General features: G+C 39.1%; 1 protein-coding gene across 31 annotated transcripts in view; it reads right to left on the bottom strand.

The window, feature by feature from the left end:
- NRXN1 (neurexin 1) overlaps positions 1-20,853 on the bottom strand; it is a 1,484,103-nt gene that overhangs the window by 78,903 nt on the left and 1,384,347 nt on the right. Inside the window, exon 1 of one of the 31 annotated variants that reach the window (XM_043990286.1) lies at positions 4,865-5,049. The exons of the other annotated variants lie outside the window; for them this stretch is intronic. Within the exon in view, the coding sequence (XP_043846221.1) occupies positions 4,865-4,897 (33 nt within the window). The 5' untranslated portion in view covers positions 4,898-5,049. Of the gene's footprint in view, positions 1-4,864; positions 5,050-20,853 lie in introns of those variants that run through there. 31 annotated transcript variants of the gene reach the window in all.

Here is a 20,853-nt window from a genome sequence, read left to right as displayed (position 1 = left end):
ATACCCCTACCCCCAAATACATCATTTCCTCTTAAAATCTATGACTCAGCAGCAGCAGAAGGTTAATCAGCAGGTGATTAGGTTTTTTTGGCCACAGTTAGCTCTTCATGAAGACTTTCGGCTAAGGTGGGAGGGTTGTGAACCACAGGGAGCACCCACACTGATGAAACCTTTCAAAGTATTGAGGCATTACCTGCCTTTAACTATACTCTGGTAGGCTTTTCAATTTTGAGAGATGATGATTGGATAAAGGTAGATACCCATATTATTGAAGTCTCAATCTTGCCCATGAATTTACCAGTAAATCTCACTTGTGAACTTATTTTTATCTTTTTTTTTTTTGTCAGAAAGCTTAAGTAAGCTTATAGCCAAGATTGGAGCACCCTATAAAACCTATAAAAGGATTAACAAAAAGCAGTAGGAACCAAGGTGAGGGCTTATAGTCTTCAAAAGTGATTTATTTTAGTAACTGGATTTGATCTTTGCTAAAGTCATTTGTATGAGTCTTTTTTTAAGATCTCAGTGACACAAAAAAATGAAGTCTTGATAACACAAAAAAGCATTACAACATGAACTCTATGGGGGAAAGATATGAAACTAAAATAACATTTCTTTAAGCTCTTTTCTAAAAGATCAACTAAATTATCAAAATAGCTGTTCAAAACTAATTTGATGGGCTGAAAAAACATCCCTATCAATACCCAGCTACATTTTTCAACACTTGCATACATATCTGAAGTAGTTTTAAGTCACTTCTAGCCAGTCATTTCAAATACAAGCAGTAATTTAATGCTTTGATAAATTTGTCAATGGCAACTGGCCACCTTTTTTGAAAGAAAAAAAACATAAATAGAAGAAAGGAAGGAAGGGAGTGGGGGAGAGAGGGAGAGGGGGAGAGAGAGAGAGAGAGAGAGAGAGAGAGAGAGAGAGAGAGAGAGAGAGAGAGAGAGAAGAAAGGAAGGACGGACGGAGAGGAGGGAGAGAGGGAGGAAGACTGATAGTTTATACATTTTCAGACCACTTACTTCCTTAGATTTTGACTAGACATCCACAAGTCCAGTAGAGTCCATGAACTCTCACCTAAGTACTCTATACAATGAGATGCTATTACCCAGAGACACGTATAAATACTAGATCCAAACCTTTGTCATCAAATTAACAGAAAAAGACAGGAAAAGATTTCAATAACAAAGCATGAAACTGATATGATTTAGAGTGGGAAGGAACCTTAGCAGATCATTTGGGCAAAGTCCTCATTTTACAAATGAGGAAATTGAAGTCTTAAAACTAATGACATTCTCACTGTATACCACAATCATCAGAGTCTATAAACAATGAAGAAAGAAGTAAAAGGACAAGAGGTTATTGGGGGGAAGGTGAGGCAATGCATCTTTGCATTTGGTAGTCTATATTTTTTGAAATGGGAGAAAGAATGTTCAAAAGGAAAGTATGAAAACTTAGTCCAGCATCATTTAAACTCATTGTAATCCAACTGCCAAAGAACTTTTTCCCTTAGAAGTGGTAGCCAAATGCTTTTCCTGTTGTAAAAATTAAATAATGTAGGCTAGCAGGGAATCTCCCACCAATTACTGTTCTGTCTACTATATTACATTATGTTGTTAATCAATGGCACTTTCAGTAAGTAAATGTACCCAGATGCTATGGGATGAGCTGATTTCAAAAATTAAAGTAGCATATACAATATGCACAGACAGTGACACTTCATCATAACCACCCAATATATCATTAATATGTAATGTAATATAACTAATTATTTTACTAATGTATTAGCATTTCTCTAGTTAATGACAATATAATATTTTCTTAGTACTTGAGTTCAACTGCTCATATTGAAAACTAGAAACTCTCTATACAACTCTTAGCTCTCTCCCTCAAATCCTTTCTGTTTTGACCCTAAACATAATCTGACTATCATCCTTTTAGGATACCTCAATTTTGCAGAGTCAATGGAAAAAGAAAAAAGAAAGAAAAGCTTCTCACCACAGCTTGGATGTCCTGCTATTTATGCTTCATCAGCATTACTCAAACTCCCAAAACACAAATGACTTTCCAAAGTACTGTCTGCAAGCTCTGTTTCTCCTTGGAATTTCAGGAGACTGTTTTCACAGGGTCCCCAAAGTAACCCCACCTCATTAGGCTGCTCAGATGGGTAGCCAAGCAGTCACTTCTCTTGCTTTTAGGAGTTCCTCATATTGGAACCAGAGGTTCTCCAAGGAGGTGTGGGGCGGGGGGGGGGGGGGGGAAGGAAGGAAGGAAGGAAGGAAGGAAGGAAGGAAGGAAGGAAGGAAGGAAGGAAGGAAGGAAGGAAGGAAGGAAGAGTGGGTATAAACAGACCAGGAAGCAATCAGAAATGTTTTGAGTAACTGGTTTTACTTCAGCATTGATTCTACCCTCAAAACTTCCAAGAATATTGGCATTTACTTTCCAAGACTACAAAACTAAAGGTTAGAAAGGTCAATCAAACACATGAAAAAAGTGTAAGAGGAAGGGAGAGGACAGGTGGAATAAAAAGCATTTGTTGGAAAGATTGTTGTTGTATATAACCAAATAAAAGCATTTGTTGTGTAAAACCAAATAAAGGAGACCAACTAAATTTCACCTGCACATTCCTAGTGGGTGAACCACTAGGTTAGAAATTGTTATTTCTCAAGGTTACATTTGGATAGGATTCTGAATGTCTGATTAGTTGGATTTTGCAATATTTTTTACTAAGTTCAGTGACACTTGTAGACCATTGACTATGTCTCTCTACAATCTTGGTTTCACTTGGAAAAAGCTGAAACCCCTGACAACTGCTTCTGTGTTGACCTGGAAGGATTATTAATATCAGGGTGTTAAGAAACAAACTGATTTCCATGCTGGCTCAGCCCTTAAGCCCTTTCCAGGCAAAAGCTGTCAGCTGTGTCCAATTCCATGGCTGCTTGGGTGATGTGCAGGATTGTTGATGGAAGCTGCTGAGAAACTCATTTCACTGAGGGCTTTGGACTGGACCTAAGCCAGGGTCAACAGCCATGCCCCACTACTTTAAAAAAAAAAATCTGAGGGAAAGGAACACTAGAAAATGGTATTCTAGAAATGAGCCTATATTGAAAGTCAGAAGTGAAAGATGAATAGCAGACTCACGGGACAATATAACATTTAGAGAATGAAAGCAAGTATGGGGAAAAAGGTTAGGAAACCTTACTTTTTTTTTTAAGCTATCAACCAGGTATGACAGAAACAAGTGTGTTTTGATATTCAGATCCACAAATGCTGGAAACAGAGCCACTGTTGTCTGTCATCCATATTTAGATTCCAGTGTCTCAAAAATTAATATAACTTTAAATTCTGTTCCACACATAACCTCTCACAAACCTGACACCATGAAAAAAGCATCATGCTAGGTATTGTTCATAATTTGGCAAAGCAAGTCAAATTCATAGCATTTCCTCTCCTAAATTCCAATTACCTTTGCTAACTAATTTAAAAGAAAACAGGTTGTCACAATAGCCTTTGTAGTCTGTCTTCTTATCCGAGGAAGAGAAGTATCTAGTTTTTTTCTTAGTACCGAGGTTACAGCTATCTTTTCTATTAAGCTTCCATCACCCCTCCTCTCTTGTGCTCTCCTTTCCTTCCTCCCCTCCTCAGCCCATCCATCTGCTCCTCCCCCCACCTATTGTCTCTACTCACTGTCAGTGCATGCCTGTCCCATCTGGCAATACTCCTGGCTTCTGCCAGCTTTAATTCCCAAGGGCCATGCAAATGTTAAAATGCCAAGCCATTTTTGCTCTTAGAAACAAGAATAAGGACCAGCAAGGAGGTTATCAAACTGTTCACCAAATAACTCATACACACATAGAAACAAACATGTGTATATATATATATATTTTTTTTTTTTTCCTCTTGTACACAAGGCTGTTTTAGAATGAGTAATTTCTCACAGGCTAAAATGGAGGATTTTTAAAAATCCCTTGTTTGGTAGACTTTAAACATTCAAATCTTGCTTTACACGTCTGAAATAAGTATACGTATTAAAAAAAAAAACAACACCACACAGATACTTCCATTCTCACAGACATGTATATTACTTCCTCCTCCCTCACCCAATGATCCGAATTAATGCTAATAATTCAATAAACATGAAATAATTTCATTTGTTAATCAAATGTTGTCATTCACCGTTAAGACATTTTCTGTTCCACCACACATGCATTTAACTCACAGACATCCCAGCTCTACAAATTCTCAAAGAAAAACCCCACTGTGCCATAAAAGCATGCATGGTCAGGATCTAAGCATCTCCAAACAAAAACATCACTGTGTCATTACAATATAGCAGCCAGGCAAGTAATGGAAGCAGCTTTTATTCATGCTTTCACTTGGGTCAACTCAACACACATTTACGTATATATATATATATACATATATATATATATATACACACTTATATACATATGTAGAATATATAAATAGATTATATATATATAAAATCTTGTTGCTGTTGCCATAAGCATGCTGAAGAGCTTCTGATGCTCACAAAAGCAGCAAATTAAAAAAAAAAAAGCAATCATGCCCAGGGTTTAAAGAGTTATTTTCTTTGAAGAAAATTAATTTTCAAAAGCTTTTCTAGATTTCACATAAAGCGTGCATAAATTTTATCTTAATCTTAATGCCATGCAATCTCCAAGGAGATATAGTCTTTTACATTTTAAAATTCGTTTTAGTAATTGGTCCAAATGACTTTTGTTATTATTATTATTATTATTATTATTATTATTATTGTTCTTAAACTAATGGTATTTTAAACCCTGCATGCTGCAGTACTAAGTCTGTGCTCAGTATCGGCTGTGATAGAAGAAGCTACCTGCGAGGTTTCACAGTGCCATCTCATATCCATGTCTGTCTGGCTACCCTGCGTGCTTAGAGCTTTTTTCTTAATTCTTAATGGAAATCCTAGGAAATTTAGTCCATCCTCTGAAATCAATACTGGTGACAGGAGAGCTCCCTGACTCAGTGGGAGATCAGGATGATAAATTGCCTGCGCATCAGCCTGGCCTATCAGTGCCCTGCACACAGATGGGCGAGAAAAGACACAGAAAAGGCTCCAACTGTCACGTGTCACCGAGGAGCCAATGGCGGCCGCGCTGCTGCAGGGAAAGGGACGCTGCAGTTACTTCTGCAGAAGAGGAGGGCTGGTGAATGCACGATCGGCCACCTCCCCCTCGCGCGTGCCGGCCCAGAGCGCGCGCCCGCGGTCCCACCCTTCCCCCTCCCCAGCCCGACTGGACACTCCCTTTCCCTCCCCGCCCCTCCTGAGCTCTCGGTTCTGCTCCGCTTCTCTGCCGTTTCCTCGTCTCCAGGGTCCCTTCTCCTCGTTTCCCCGCCTGAAGCTCCTTTCAGGGGAGGACCCTACTCAGCCCACGCCTCTCTCCAATACCCAATCCCATTTACAAAGAGTTAAAAAAAAAAAAAGAAACTCTCAACTTTACTCTCTCATCCCACAGGATCCCTGCAAGAGGGAAACGGATTTTAAATATCCCAGCCTTTTAAACTCTTCAGTTGACACTATGTTTGGGTCTACTATTAAATTAGCAACCTTAAACTCCGCAATTAGCATGCAAGCCCTCTTAACGGAACCGCCTCAAAGCCTTATAATTGTAATTATAATTTTATTTCCAAGTTAATGAATGACATTTTTTGTATGCCATGTTTATAATGAGTATTTTTATGGGATGATTTTGTAAAGGCAATTAGGCAGCATTAAGAAATACATTATTATGGTCTTTTGCCAATTAGAGCTGTTCCTTAAAAAAATAAAGTCCTAATAAAATCTGCTATTTTAAGTACGGTTTTAAAATACAAACAAAATATGCCTGGTCCCCTCTCCCAAAATCTGACGGCTAGATGTGTTATCCCATGATTGCAACATATATTTATCTACTGTCTTTATTCTGAAAGTTACAATAATTCTTTCGTAAACAGAGGCTGCACATCTGGGATACCATATGGAAACCTATCCCACCGTGCATCTGCTTTCATTGATCATACTGTAACAATAGCTACAACGCACAGTTGTTTAAGGTAAGACGATCACATCCCTTCTGACAAAGGTTACATAAAACAAGACCATGATGCTTTTCAATGGTGGGAAAATGCCCTTCTGAAGTTTGCAAAAAGAAGATTCATCTCTGAAAAAAACTGCATTTGTGGAACCTCCTAGTCTCTGCTCCTTATTTTATGTTTTGCCTAATTGAGTGAGATTCTGAAACTTCAAGAGTTAATGTTACCAAGTGTCAATCTTGTCTTTCAAGGAGCCCTTTCACTCACTCAAATCTATTTAGAATAATGAATCAGAGAACAGAGGTAAGATAGTGTCCTGTCTTCAGTAAATTACCAGCAAGCTTTGGTAGAGTGGTCTGAAATTCTGAAGCTCACAGCATCTTAGTAATTAATATTATTTTCACAAAATCCTAGACAAGAACTTCCTTTCAATCATTTTACAAGTTTATATACATGGGAAGAAGGGGGGAGAGAAGAGAGGACAAGGTAAGGAAGTATAATCTATAATAATTCACACAAATACTTGATTGAAACCCAGTTGTCAAGGACTACAAGATCACCAGACCACCATCAGGGCACCACCATCTCCTGGCAGGAGTTTCCCCTAACTGATAGCTATTGTGGCTATCAGGAGAAGGGTCCTTTGCTTTCATTGTATGAGGGCCCCTTTTTATGTTAAAAAAAAGAAAGAACGAGGAGCAGCTAGGTGGTGCAGTGGATAGAGCACCGGCCCTGGATTCAGGAGGACCTGAGTTCAAATCCAGCCTCAGACACTTAACAATTACAAGCTGTGTGACCCTAGGCAAGTCAATTAACCCCAATTGCCTCACCAAAAAAAAAAAAAAAAGAAAAGGGAAAAAAAAAAGAAAAAAGAAAGAAAGAAAAAAGTTTCAGCCTTCCACAACATAGTGGTTGTATTATTTGAGAAGATATATGGTGACAAAAACACTCCACATTCCTATCAAGAGAGAAAATATGAATATAAATATATACAACATACAAGCAACATGAAAACAAAGTAATTTCAGGTTGGGAGGAACATTCAAGGCTGAGGAACATTTAGAACTTCTTTCAGGGATGTAATATTTGTGTGTTAAGTAGAAGCAAGGTAGTTTGGGAGGGAATGCACTGGTGGCTAGGGGTTCTAGAAAGGCTTTGTGTAGAAGAAAGCTTCTGAGTTGTCTTTTTTTTTCTTTTTTCTTTTTTTGGTGAGGCAATTGGAGTTAAGTGCAGCTAGTAAGTTGTCAAGTGTCTGAGGTCGAATTTGAACTCAGGTCCTCCTTACTCCAGGGCCGGTGCTCTATCCACTGAGCCACCTAGCTGCCCCTTGAGTTGAGTCTTAAAGGAAAGCAGAGATTCTGAGAGGTGATGGTGAGAGACTGGATTCTAGGCATGGAGAAAGACCAGTACAAAAGCAGCTTGATGGGAGATTGGAGTACTGAGTATGAGGAATAACAGGTAGAGTAATATGGCTAGACAGCAGAGTATGTGAGGGGGAATACTACATAAGAAGACTATAAAAGACAGGAAAAGGACAGATCGTGAAGATATTTAAATGCCACACAAAGGAATCTATATTTGATCCTAGAGATACTAGGGAATTTATTAGGGTTTGGGGTTAGGGAGGGGAGGTTATAATGATGCACAAGACGGGCATGTGCAGAATGCTCCTTCTGGGCATGGTGGAAGGAAGGTATCCTGGGCTTTAGGAAAATCACTTTGTCAGTCAATGAGCACTAACTGCCTGCTAAGTGTCAGGCACTGTGCTAAGTGCTTAGAATACAAAGAAAGGCAAAACACAGTCCCTGCCCTAGAGCTGGCAGCTATGTGGAGGGAGGCTCCATTAGAGTGAACAGACTATGGCAACAGTCCAGGCAGGAGGCAATGAGGACCTAAGATAGAGTAGTGGCTATGTGAGTCAAGAGGATGGGACATAAAAAAGAGTTATAGAGAGAGACAAGATTTGGCAACTGATTGGTTAGGTGATGTGAGTGAGGGTGAAGAGTTGAATGTGACACTGAGGTTACGGGAAAGATGATGGTGCCCTAGACAGAAATAGAGAAAGATGAGTGTGCTTTAGGGGAAAGATAATGAGTTCTGTTTGGACGTTTCTGTCCAAGAGGCAGTTCATGACATGTGACTGAGGCTAAGGAGCAAGACTACAGCTAGATAATGAGTACTCAATAGATTTAGTTTCGTAGATGACATGGTCAGATTTCCTACATCTAGGGCTATACTACAGAGTAAGAAAACCTATCAGATTTTCCTAATGAGCTGTCAAGTTTGGGATACCCTCAGATCCTAAATACAAGCATACCTTGGTTTAGGAGAAAACACCACAGTTAGATGAAAGAAGGTGACATTTGGCTCCCCTGAAACAATCTTTTAAATGAAGGCAGTGAGATATGGGGAGAAATCCCTGGATTTGGAAATATAGGATGTGACTTCTGCCACTTATTAACTGTGTGATCCACGATGGGCCACTTTACTTCTCGGTAAAACAAGGGTAATTGTGTTCATAGTATACCCTGTCCCAGTGTGGTTGTGAGGATCAAATGAAATAACGTAAAAATGATCTGTCACTGAATAAATCATCTGCTTAATGACAGCATGGTAGGAAAGCAACAAGTATTTATTGAGCACCAAACATGTATAAGACACTCCTTGAGGCATTGGGGATACAAAGACAGGAAAGTCCCAGCCCTTAAGGAACATATATTCTACTGGGGAATTTAGCACATAAACAAATTATTAAATACAAGATAATTAGAAAAAGGGAGGGAGCAAGAGGAACACGAGAAGTTTCCTGTAAGAAGTAGGATCTCAGCTGAGCCTTGAAGGAAGCTAAGGTTTTTAAGAGGTGGAGAGGAAGAAGGAGTGCATTCTGGTTACAGGGGATTAGGTTTCACCAAAGCAAAGAGGTGAGAGAGGGAATAACATGTAGGGGGGAAACAGCATGTAGCCCACTTTTCTGGAACGTGAAAAATCTGAAAGTGAATAACATCAAATAAATCTTGAGCAAAAGTTCCTTGGAGTCAAGCATTGCCTCCTTTTTATATTTGTAACTTCAATTGTTAGAATAGTTCCTGAAATAATAAGTACTTAATAAATACTTATTAATTGATTGAAAAGTAAAGTGAAGGGGGGCAGCTAGGTGGTGCAGTGGATAGAGCACCGGCCCTGGATTCAGGAGGACCTGAGTTCAAATCCGGCCTCAGACACTTAACACTTACTAGCTGTGTGACCCTGGGCAAGTCACTTAACCCCAATTGCCTCACTAAAAAAAAAAAAAGAAAGAAAAGTAAAGTGAAGTCAGATGATGAAGGATATTAAATGACAGTCTGAACAGTTCTTTTCTTCTTATATCTTATCTTAGAGGCATGAGAGAATCACATAAAATTCTTGACCAGGGAGTTATATGATCAGCTTTAAGGAAGATTCCTACATAGGGAAAGGATTAGAAATGGCAGAAAGTGGATGAAAAAAAACCAAAACAAAAACAAAATAAACCAATTAAGAGGCTACTGCAATAGTACAGGTGAGAGGTGAATGATGGCCTGAAATAGAGTGGTGGCTATTGGAGTGGTTAGGACAGATGTGAGACAGACTGTGAAGTTAGAATCTACATGCCTTGACAAAAAAATATATTTGCTCCTGTGATGGAACAAAGAGGAGGGACTTGGGAGGGACATGGAAAGATGACTGTGACTCTAAACTTGAGTGACTAGAAGGGTGGTGGGGGCCTGAGAACTAAGAGAGAAGTTTTGAGCAGGGATAAGTTATGGGGTAAAGATAATATATTCTCTTTTGGACAAGTTGAGTTTGCAATTGGATATTCAGGCTGAGAGATGTTTAGCAGGCAGATGGTGATTTGGGACTGGAATTCAGGGGAGAGAGTAGGACTAGATAAAATGCAGATAATGAATAGAGACCTGGCCACAGAGTCAGGAAAACAGGTTTAAGTACTGCCTCTGATACATATAAACTCTGTGCCCATGGGCAAGCCACCTGACCTCTCTCAGGGCCCCTAGGAAACTCTCTAACTCTAGAGATTATAGACAAAATGCTGATTTGCATTGTCAGAGCTAGTTTTCATATCCAGAGTTTCCCTACCCTGGTGAATCGGGGAGGGGGAGTGGAATTGGCAAACCATCTGCATAGATATGTTATTTGACCCCTAAGGAGATGATGAAAAGAGAGCACAGAACAGGGCTTTAGAGGATTCATATTAAAGGCATCATTTTATTGGGTCTATACTTTTAACAAAAGTTGTAGACTCGCTAAAGTTATTACTTTTTCCCTAAAGAGTCAAAAATACCAACTTTAATGCATAGCGGATAGAACACTGGACTTGGAGTCAGGACGATATGAGTCCAAACATAGCCTTAGCCATTTTCCAGCTATGAGATCATAGCAAATCACTTAATCTCCATCTGCCTCAGTTTCCTCATCTCTTAAAATGGGAGTAATAATAGGGCCTACCTCCCAGGGTTGTTGTAAGGATCAAATGAGATAATATTTGTAGAAGGTTTTGCAAGCCTTAAAAGGCTATATTAATGCTAGCTATTATTATTATTATTATTATCATCATCATTAATTTCAAAGTCGAGAGGGACCTCAGACACTAGCTAGTTCAATTCAGTCCTGAAAAAGAGTTTCCATTTCATTGTACCCAATGGGTCAACCAGCTTCTGCTTAGAGCCTTCCAATGAAGAGGAACTCACTATTCCCAAGGCAGCCCATTCCACTTTTGCAGCTTTTTGGAAGAAATACAGGCTATCCATACTTGGTACTCATATTGTCCTTGCTAGGTAGCACAGTAGCTAGAATGCCAGTCTTAGTCAGGAAGACCTGAGCTCAAATCCAGCCTCAGACAATTACTAGCTGTGTGACCCTGGGCAAGTCACTTAACCCTCTTTGCTTCAGTTTCTTCATCTGTAAAATGAGCTAGAAAAGGAAAGGGAAAACCACTCCAGCATCTTTGCCAAGAAAATCCAAAATGGGATCACAAAGAGTCAGAAATGACTGAAAACAACTAAAAAGAAAAAAATAAAAACAAAACTTGTAGACAAGTTGAAGACCACTTTTATCTACATAGATAGCATCTACCCTGAATGTATATTAGGAGATTTTCCTGGAGTAACTAACTTCAAATGAAGGAACCAAATGAACCAATGAACCAAAAAGAGAAAATAACACTTTGGGGTCCACCTCCAGCATTAGACCCATTCAATGTCATCCCCAAATCTTCAGGAGCTGTGTGTCATGGGTTACATTTATTTCTCAGTAAGGTGGTTCCTTACAAGAAGGCTAAAATCATCCTTTCCACTGCTTGTACCCATAATTCTGCCTTGTGGCATTAGGCAGAACAAGTCAACCTATCTGCATTTTAAAGCTTAGTAGCAGCCAACTGTTTTTTTGTTTTTGTTTTTGTTTTTATATTTTTCTGGATGTGGCCAAAATCTTTTGTCAACTCTTTGGTCCATACGTGCAAAGCTTTAAGAAAGTTAGAAATATAAAAAAGATGAAACTTATAGATGAGTTGTTAGAAGGAAATTATTTTCATTTAACAAGGGATTCTTTAAGTCACAAAAAGCTTCCCTTATGGTTATACAAAAAACAGTAAGGTTCTCTAAGTATATTTAAGGTGTTTTGTGTTTCAAAAGAAATCAATTTACAGACAACTAGAACATATCTATTGAATAATGCAAGGTGCACCTATATTCAATCAGATTTATATCTTATTTGCTCTCATAGAATCTTGTTTCACTTCTGGATTTTCCACACAACAATCACTGTGTTTCCTGTATTGACATCCTATTGAAAGAAATAACTTTCAAAGTAGCAGCTTTATCATAACATCCTGCCCCTTCTGAGAAATCTCAAAGCAAGGATTTTCAGGTATAATTTTAGTATTTTACAATGCTCAGTGGAGATCAAACACTCTTTGCACTTTATGGATACTGTAGACAGGGAACACAAAATTTAGACTTGATGTCAAGAAAAATTTCCTAGCAAGTAAGGTTATCCAAAAGTGCAATGAGCTGTCTCCAAATGTTGTAGATTTCCCCTTCACTGGTGGTGTTGAATTCATTGGATTGACCAAAGGTTGGTTTGAGCAAGCTGTAAATGGGGTTATTTTCTAGGTACTAAATAGGCTAAATATCTGCTGAAGTCACTTCCAATTCTATAGTTCTCTAGTGACAATGTGTATCAAGTATAGGAATTGGCCTTAGGAAGATCTGAGATCAAATTTGGTCTCAGACATTTCCTAGCCATATATATGATCCTGGGAAGTAACTAATGTGAGAATCAGAGCTCTGCCCTGAGGAGAAAGCATGTGACTTGTAGTCCTGAAGTTACCTCTATAGAACCACCTGTAGTCATATCAATTAAAGCTACCAGGCAATTAGCTTGGACGTGTGTGTGTGTGTGTGTGTGTGTGTGTGAATGGCCCTGCTTCCTGTTTCACAGAGGGCTTATGAGAGAAGTGGTGGAAGATCTCTCTTTTTTTCGTTCAGGACTCCAGTTTGATGGCGGACAGAGAACTTCACATGGGCTGTTAGAGAAAGGCAAGGCTTTCTCTCTGGCTATACCGAATAGATCTAAACTAGGATTTTCCATACTATAAGGAATCTGTTCTCAACATCTCTCTCTCTTCACTAACTTCTAATATACTTTAATAAATACTTAAAAACCTAAACTCTTGCTGAATTTATCAGTAAATCTTAGCTAGTTTCTCCCCCACACTGGGGTCAGGTCAGGCGACCACACATTAGATTTTAAACATCACACTTAACCTCTGTATGTCTCAGTTTCCTTATCTATAAAATGGCAAAAATAATAAAAATAATTAATAATAAAATAATATTAGTAAATAATAGCACCTACCTCCCAGAGTTGTTTTGAGAATTAAATGAGATAATAATTGTAAGTCCTTTGCACGAGTAAGTGCCATACAAATGTTAAATATTATTAAATGGGGAACAATTTGTGAAGTGCTTTGTAAACCCAAAGATACTATATACATTCTCTATTATTATTTTGTGACTGGCTTCTCAACAAGAAATTGAGGAATAAAAATGCTGGGTAGTCCTAGAGCAATCAATAATCATTTATTAAGTCCCTGTTTTGTGCCAGGCACTGTTCTAAGCACCAGGGATACAAAAAAATGGCAAAAGAAAGTCCTTTCCCTCAAGGAGCTTACACTCTAATGGGAGAAATAACATGCAAATAGATATATACAAAGCAAACTATGTACAGGATAAATTGGACTTAACAAAAGAAGGCATAAGAATTAAGAGGGGGTAGGGAAGCCTTTCCTTAGAAGGTGGATTTTTAGTTGGGACATAAAAGAAGCCAGGGAGGTCAGTAGGTGGAATGGAGGAGAAAGAGCTTCCAAGCCTGGGTAACAACCAGAGAAAATGCCTGGAACTGAGAGCTGGAGCTCTTGGAGGAGACAGGAGCCCAATGTCCCTAGATCAAAGAGTATGTGTTGGGGAATAAAATGTTAGAAAGTTGTAAAGGTAAGAGAGGTCTGGTTATGAGGGACTTAGAATGTGAAAGCGAGCATTTTATATTTGATCCTAGAGGCAATGGGAAGCCACAGGAGTTTACTGAATGGGGAATGGCATATTCAGACCTGCCTTTTAGGAAAAGGACTACAGGGGCTGAATGGAGAATAAATTAGAGAAGAGAGAGAGACAAGGCAAGCCAACTCACCAGCAGGGTACTGCAGTGATCAAGATATGAAGTGATGAGTGCCTGCATCAGGGTGGTGGTATCAGAGGAGAGAAAATGTATTTGAGATGTTGCAAATATGAAATTGACAGACCTGGGCAACAGGGGTGTGAGAGAGAGGAATCCAGCATGACTCCAGGGTTGCAAGCCTGTGGGAGGGGAGGATGATGTTGCCCTCAACAGTAATAGGGAAAGAATGGGGATTAGGGGGGACAAGATTAGGTGGAAAGATAATGAATTCTGTTTGGGACAAAGTGAGTTTCAAATATCTAATGGTCACCCAGGTTGAGATGCCTGAAAGGCTGATGGAGATTTGAGATTAGAGATATTGGGGCAGGAAAGGTAGATTTAAGAATTATCAACATAGTTGTCACTATTTAAGATGTCATGACTTGCAAGGAATTGGATTTAAGTGACAAAGTACTGTGCAAAGTCCCCAGCCTCATTCTCTTCTCCAGAGCCATCTGGGTCCAGTGGCAAGATATACATCAGGACAACTGGAGATGATGGCTCTGGATTTTTGAGGCAATCAGGATTAAGTGTCTTGCCCAGGGTCACACAGCTAGTAAGTGTCAAGTGTCTGAGGTTGGAATTGAATTTATATCCTCCTGACTCCAGAGCCAGTGTTCTATTTATTATCCACTGTGCCACCGGTAATTAAATCCATGGGAGTTGATGAGATCACTAAGTAAAACAACATAGAGGAAGAAGAGAAGAGGACCCAGAAAAGAACCCCTAGGGATACCTATGGTTGGAAGGCAAGATATACAGGAAGATACAGCAGAAGACAGAGATTAGATAACACTGCTGACTACCCTCTTTAAGACAAACCTCAGAAATATTTCCTTACTAGATGCTTGAGGTGATTTGGATTTTAAGGTTTTTCAGTGTCTGAAAATGCTTTTTGGTTACTGTATTAATTTGGATAATTGTACCACCCACCTCCCACCTACTTTTTTTCCTTTTTCCTCTAAAGTGTGGCTCCAAGTCAAGGAAAAAAGTAAGCTGATAAGGTCATTTCCATCAAAGTGTTGTTAACAATATAAAGGAATACCCCCCAAGGGTAAGTTTATCTGCATTTTAGGGAGATTCCCAAAGAAGGTAATGCTTTACAAAATAATAGCCTTACACTTATTTATCCTTTTATAGAAGGAGAAACTGACTGCACAGAGAAGTTAAATGGCAAGCCTGAAGTTGCATAGCTAGTGTCAGAGACAAGATTGAATACCAGACTTCTCATGACTTCTGATCCAGTGTTTTTCCCCACTACAACAAACCTAGCTCTCCAACCACCACCTCAGATACCACTGCTAAATCAGCCACTAATGCTGTAATTTTAAGCAAGGGAAGGGAAAGTTTCTGGGTAGAAGGGCCTCTCATACCCCTCAAGTCCACATAACTACAACAACAAAAATACCTTACATTGATATATAGCTCTAAGGTTTATAAATGGTTTACTTTATAAACATATATATGCACACAAAGTATAATAAGAAAAATACCAGGCACTGTGCTAAGTGATTTACAATTATTATCTCATTTAATCTTTACAACAACCCTGAGAAGTAGGTGCTATGATTATCTCCATTTTACAAATGAAGAAACTGAGGCAAACAGGTTAAATGACTTGATCAGGGTCATACAGCTAATAAGTATCTGAGGCTAAATTTGAACTCAGGTCTTTAAGACCCAAGGCCCTGAACTCTGGCCACTGTGCCATTTAGTATTATGTGTTCATTTGGGTACATAATCAACCTATGATGCTATGCTTTCACATAAACATGACAGGGAACAAAATCTATCAAAGGGAAATTATTTCTCTAAGTTATATGAAGGAGAGAGCCACACACCCTTATTAGCTGATGGTGTTAGGTGCAGGTTCCTATCCTGCCCTGCTCTGCCCACCAAGCTCCAGCATGAGCTGGTTCATACAGTATATTTGTCAGTTGTGGTCCCTTTGCCATGCTCCTCCCCCTCCTCCAGACAAGCCTAACTCCCTCATGACTCAGTATTAGTGAAGCAAGCCAAAATAAGGCCTCTGTCATCAGGATAATATTGATGGGAAAGTCGTCTTAAAAGAAAAAAACAAAACAAAACAAAACAAAACCAGACGTAATGAGTCTGGTACATGAACATCACGTGAATTCTTATTCTTCCTAAAATCAGAATTTTTTACTATTGCTGGAGGGAACGTCAGAAATCATCTTATCCAAACTTCTTATTCCCTTTACAGGTGAGATTGGACAAGTAAAACGATCCACCCCAAGTACCATTTCCTCTACAACAAGGGTTAACCAGTGGATTCTTTTTGTGTCCATGGATAGATTTTCAGGGACTTTATGAACTTGGTTGGGGGAAAAAATGACATTTTTATTTTCACTAAACTTTAACTGAAATTTAGCATTTCCTTCAATTATGAATTTTTAAAAATAACTTTTGAGAAGGTGGTCAGTAGGCTTCAACTCTGACACTGAAAGGGTTAAGAATTCTTGTGTCTGGTAATTCCATTTAACACATGAATGTGGGTTTTTAGTTATTCTTGGGGAGTCTTGGCCATCAGGTACAACCTCTGGATGGATAGGTGATTTCATGAGATTTAAAGGCTATCAAAAATTTATGCTCCATACTAACTCTCCACAGTGTCCAAAATTTACCCCCCCAACCCCCCATGCCCCCATGAGAATCTTTCCTTTGGGTTAAGAAAGTATAGACCTCAATTAAAATGTTATGAGAGATTATTTCCATTTGTTATATCATTAATAATTAATTGATTAATTATTATTCATTAATCAGATTTGCTTGAAGCACCTGGAGGCACCTATGGGGAATGGAATACAGCTGCTGAAGGATGGGGAGGGGCCAAGGATGGATGGGAGCATTAGGTTAGAGATTCCTGGGCAATCTGACCAGAATGAGGACACTGGGTGGCTGAGAACAAAAAGATCCTGGAAAGACTGCTCCTTCCTCTTCAAATGACCGTATTTAATTTATCCAAGTTTCTGGTGTGTATTTTTCCTCCCTGGAAGTAGAGCGTTAGCTCCTTTGGGAAAGAATCTGTCTTTAAGAAGGGAGGACATTGAAGCAGTGAGGGGGAAAAGGGATGACTGTCTCAATCCTTATTTTGACATCAGCAGAAGTTGATGTCAAAATAATATACTTGAATTGATTACAATGACGTGAAATTATTAATGTCAAGAAAGCCAGTAGTTCCTGGAGTAATGGTGAAAAATAGAAAACAAATTCCAGTTCTCTGTGATTCCTAAGTATATGAATGCGCCTAATTATGTCCAGGAGTATTCAACATAACCTCCTGAGATGAGTGAGGAGCTTTATCATTCATGTTAGAGGGAAGCTCCTCCACTGGGGAATCTTATATTTAGCATTTCAGATTTCCCTTTGGTCTCTCTTTCTTTTCTTTCCTTTTTCTCTTTAGTTTGAACTTATAATTTCATCTATACCTGGAGCTCCCGGCTTAGGAAGCTCCTGCCCTCCTACAGTTAATTGGCTAAAGAGCAGCCTGAAGCACTCACTGTGTAGCTAAGTGATCTGCCTTGGGTCACACAGCCAATGGATGTTAGAGACAAAGGGGACTTAAACCCTAGGTATTTCTGGCTCAGGGTGCCTTTTAAATACTGCGTTCTCAGTGGCTTTGACTCACTTTCTTTCCTGTTTCACTGTCAAAGATAGCAAGTTGGAGGTAGGAAGATAAATGTAAAGCTCTATAGATACTAAATCTTATAAATTTCAGTCCAGTTCTACAAACTTATTAGAGATGCTATGTCCTTGTGGTAGGTGGACAGAGTGTCAGGCCTGGAGTGAGGAAGATTCATCTTCCCAAATTCAATTCTGGCCTCAGATACTAGCTGTGTGACTCTGGGTAAGTCACTTAACCCTGTTTGCCTCAGTTTCCTCATCTGTAAAATGAGCCAGAGAAAGAAATGGCAAACCACTACAGTATCTTTGCCAAGAAAACCCCAAATGGGCTCATGAAGAGTTGGATACAAATGTAAAAGACTGCACAACAAGCCCGAGTGGTAGTCCTGGAGATACAAAGAAGAAAAACGAGGACAATAATGATTACAAAAACAAAAAAACTCAGTCTGCCTTCAAGGGCCTTAAAATTTAATAAGGTTATTACATGTGTATAAAAATACATTGTGATAAATGGAAAGAAAATACAAACAAAGTATGGTACTATGAGAAAATTGGAGGAGAGACAGATCACTTTCAGCTGAGAGGTGAAGTGATTATTCTAGGGTCACAGTAATAGGTGTTGGTGTCTAGATTCTAGTCTTTTAATTCCTATCCAAAGGGATCAGAAACCACAAATATGCAAATACTGGTGTCTTTTAGCCCAAGAGAATGACACAGGATCTTTCCACTGGGACCTCTGAAGTCAGTTTATGTCAAAGGTCTTTTGCTTAGTATTGGAGAAAAGGTTATTTTCACATAGCATGAAATACTGGTCAGAATAAATAAAGTTGCCCCACCTAGCCGTTTTGGTTGTTTGTTTGTTTTAAATGGGGGAAAAATTCTCTTAGAGAAAATACCAAAACTATTTCATGAGCCTTTGTAATTATGTACAGCAATAGACTGACCTAAAAGGCATGAGGTCATTGACTTTCTCCCTAGAGAACTTAAGGCTGGTCAATTTGTCAATAAAAGCCTTCAAATTTGGGGTGCTAAAAATATTTCCTTTACAGAAATAATCTCTTCAAGGTAGGAAATATGTCCTTCTAGCCCCAAACTCATATCATATTCTAGTCAATATTTCTGAGGCTGTCAGCATAAGGACACTTCTAACTTTTGACAGCAAACTGACTAAGCAGCTGACCAGCCAGAGTCACAAGGCTGCAATGGCTGGGTTAATAAGGCTCAGCCTAGGTCAGGCCTTTGGGATTGGGATATTATTCATTCTGTGAATTGAAGATAGACTGGATTCCAGTCACCAGCAAAGGGTGCTTGGTGGTTCTTTAAGGGCCACAGTTAAGCAAACATTGAGCTGCAGGCCATTGAAAGGGCACTAAATCCATTTTAAAAAATAACAAAGAAAACAAAAAACTTTCACGAGTTAAGGTACATTAACTGGAAGCTGAATAAAGCTTTTTGTAGTCCCGGATTCATGGTATGTCAGTCATCAATAAAGAGTGAGCCCTCCCCACCAGTCTGCCTGAGGGATCTTTTAATCAACAAGAAAGGCAAAGAAAAGCCAAAGTGCACAGCTAGTAACAAACCAGTCCAGCATTTGGCACGCGAAGGCCCATGGACACGTGCTTAAGATTTCCAGATTTATTTTACATTAGACTACTCAGATAGGTAGGACGGCACCCATTTCTAAGTGTCCTTTATTCTGTTAAAGACTGCATCCGACTGGTCTAATCTTACATCGGTATATTTGTGGTCGAAATTGTCCTTTGCACATCTTATACAGGAGGGAGTGATGTGAAGTTTTCTTTCTCTAACTTGGGGCATAATCACAAGTCATTCATATGTTTCATACTTTCAAGGGCAGAATTATTGTAAATTGAGAGTTTTTAAAAATCAGGGTTGTCAGAACACAAGCCTAATGTAGTGACCCTGTAGTGACCCCTGGGGTTACATATGTATTTGTGTATATATCTCATCTCCTTTCACCCATCATCATCTTCATCATCTTAGCTAGCATTTACACAGTGTTTTAGGTTTGCAAAGTACTTCTATAAGTGTGTTATCTCATTTGATCCCCATGACAACGGTGTGAGGAAGGTGCCACTATCATTCCCATTTAAGAGCTGAGGAAATTTTGATTGAAGGAGGTTAAGTGATTTGCCAAGGGTCACAGGTAATATGTATCTGCAGAAGACTTTCTTTCCACTGTACCCCTCTGCCTCTTATCCAGGTCTCTAAGGCTTTGTAAAAGAAAGGAGAGGGGAAGAAGAGAAAAGATAGGGAGAAAGAGGGAGTGCACATATGTATGAATAAAAGGCAGGTAGGGTGGGGGGAGGGAAGGATGGGGGAGATGGAGAAGAGAGAGAAGGATATGCATATTATGTATGTATGTGTATATTTATATGTATGTATGTACATATGTATATATGGATGAATGGATGGATGAATAAAAGGGAAGTAGGGTGTGGGGGAAGGAAGGGAGGAAGATGGAGAAGAGAGAGACAGAGAGACGGACAAAGACAGAGAGAGACAGAAAGACAGAGACAAGACAAAGAACAGGCTTTTTTTTTTTAAATTCAAAACTACAGAGTGGGACAAGTTTTGTTTAAAAAAAAATGACATTCCTACAGCCACGAGGGCATGAAGTCAACATTCATATAAATAGTCTAATTATCTAGAACTAAGGAGTGTAAAGTTCATAGATCATAGGATCTATGTTTGTGTTGAAAGGGACTTTATAGATCAGCTTCTCCAACTCCCTCATTTTACAGATGAGAAAAGTGAGGTCCAAAGAGAGTAAGTAACTTTCCTGAGGCCACACATTTAGTAACAGAGCTGGGATTAAATACATACAAAAAAAAAAAAATGAACTGATATTTTTTTTCCCCTAATGAATTTCCAATAAAGGCTATATCCCAAAACTTACTGTTCGACTCAATCATTACTGCTGTTTATTGGTTTCTAATTGTTTTATGTATATTAGTCTTCCCTTTCCAACTATGGTATAGGTTTTAGGAAGGGTGGAGTGAGGAGTTATTTCTGAATTGTGCATATTATCTAACCTAAGCCTGGAGTTCTGAGGGCTAGATAAAACTGGAGATGTGGCTGTTGCTACCTGTTGACTGAAACCTTAGAAGTCTCTAGATGGCTCACAGCCCCTGAAATAACCTTTTAAATGTTTGCTTTAGGAGCAGCTGTATAATTTCAAGCTGTTTGAGCCTCTTATGTCAATGGCCAATCTGAGGAGAAGTTGCCTGAATCTAAATTTACAGCCGATGAAACAAAAATGTTATCCTAAGCAGCAGCTGTGACTGTACGCAAAGAGGTAAGAGAAGAGAAGGCTGAGATTATAAGGAAGCAGGTTTTTGTCTCTGTATAACTTTGTCCTGATTTGCAAATGCTGCT

The sequence above is a fragment of the Dromiciops gliroides genome, chromosome 2 (genome assembly GCF_019393635.1).
Source record: "Dromiciops gliroides isolate mDroGli1 chromosome 2, mDroGli1.pri, whole genome shotgun sequence".
Taxonomy (NCBI): Eukaryota; Metazoa; Chordata; class Mammalia; order Microbiotheria; family Microbiotheriidae; genus Dromiciops; species Dromiciops gliroides.
This window is presented reverse-complemented; position numbering and strand designations above follow the sequence as displayed.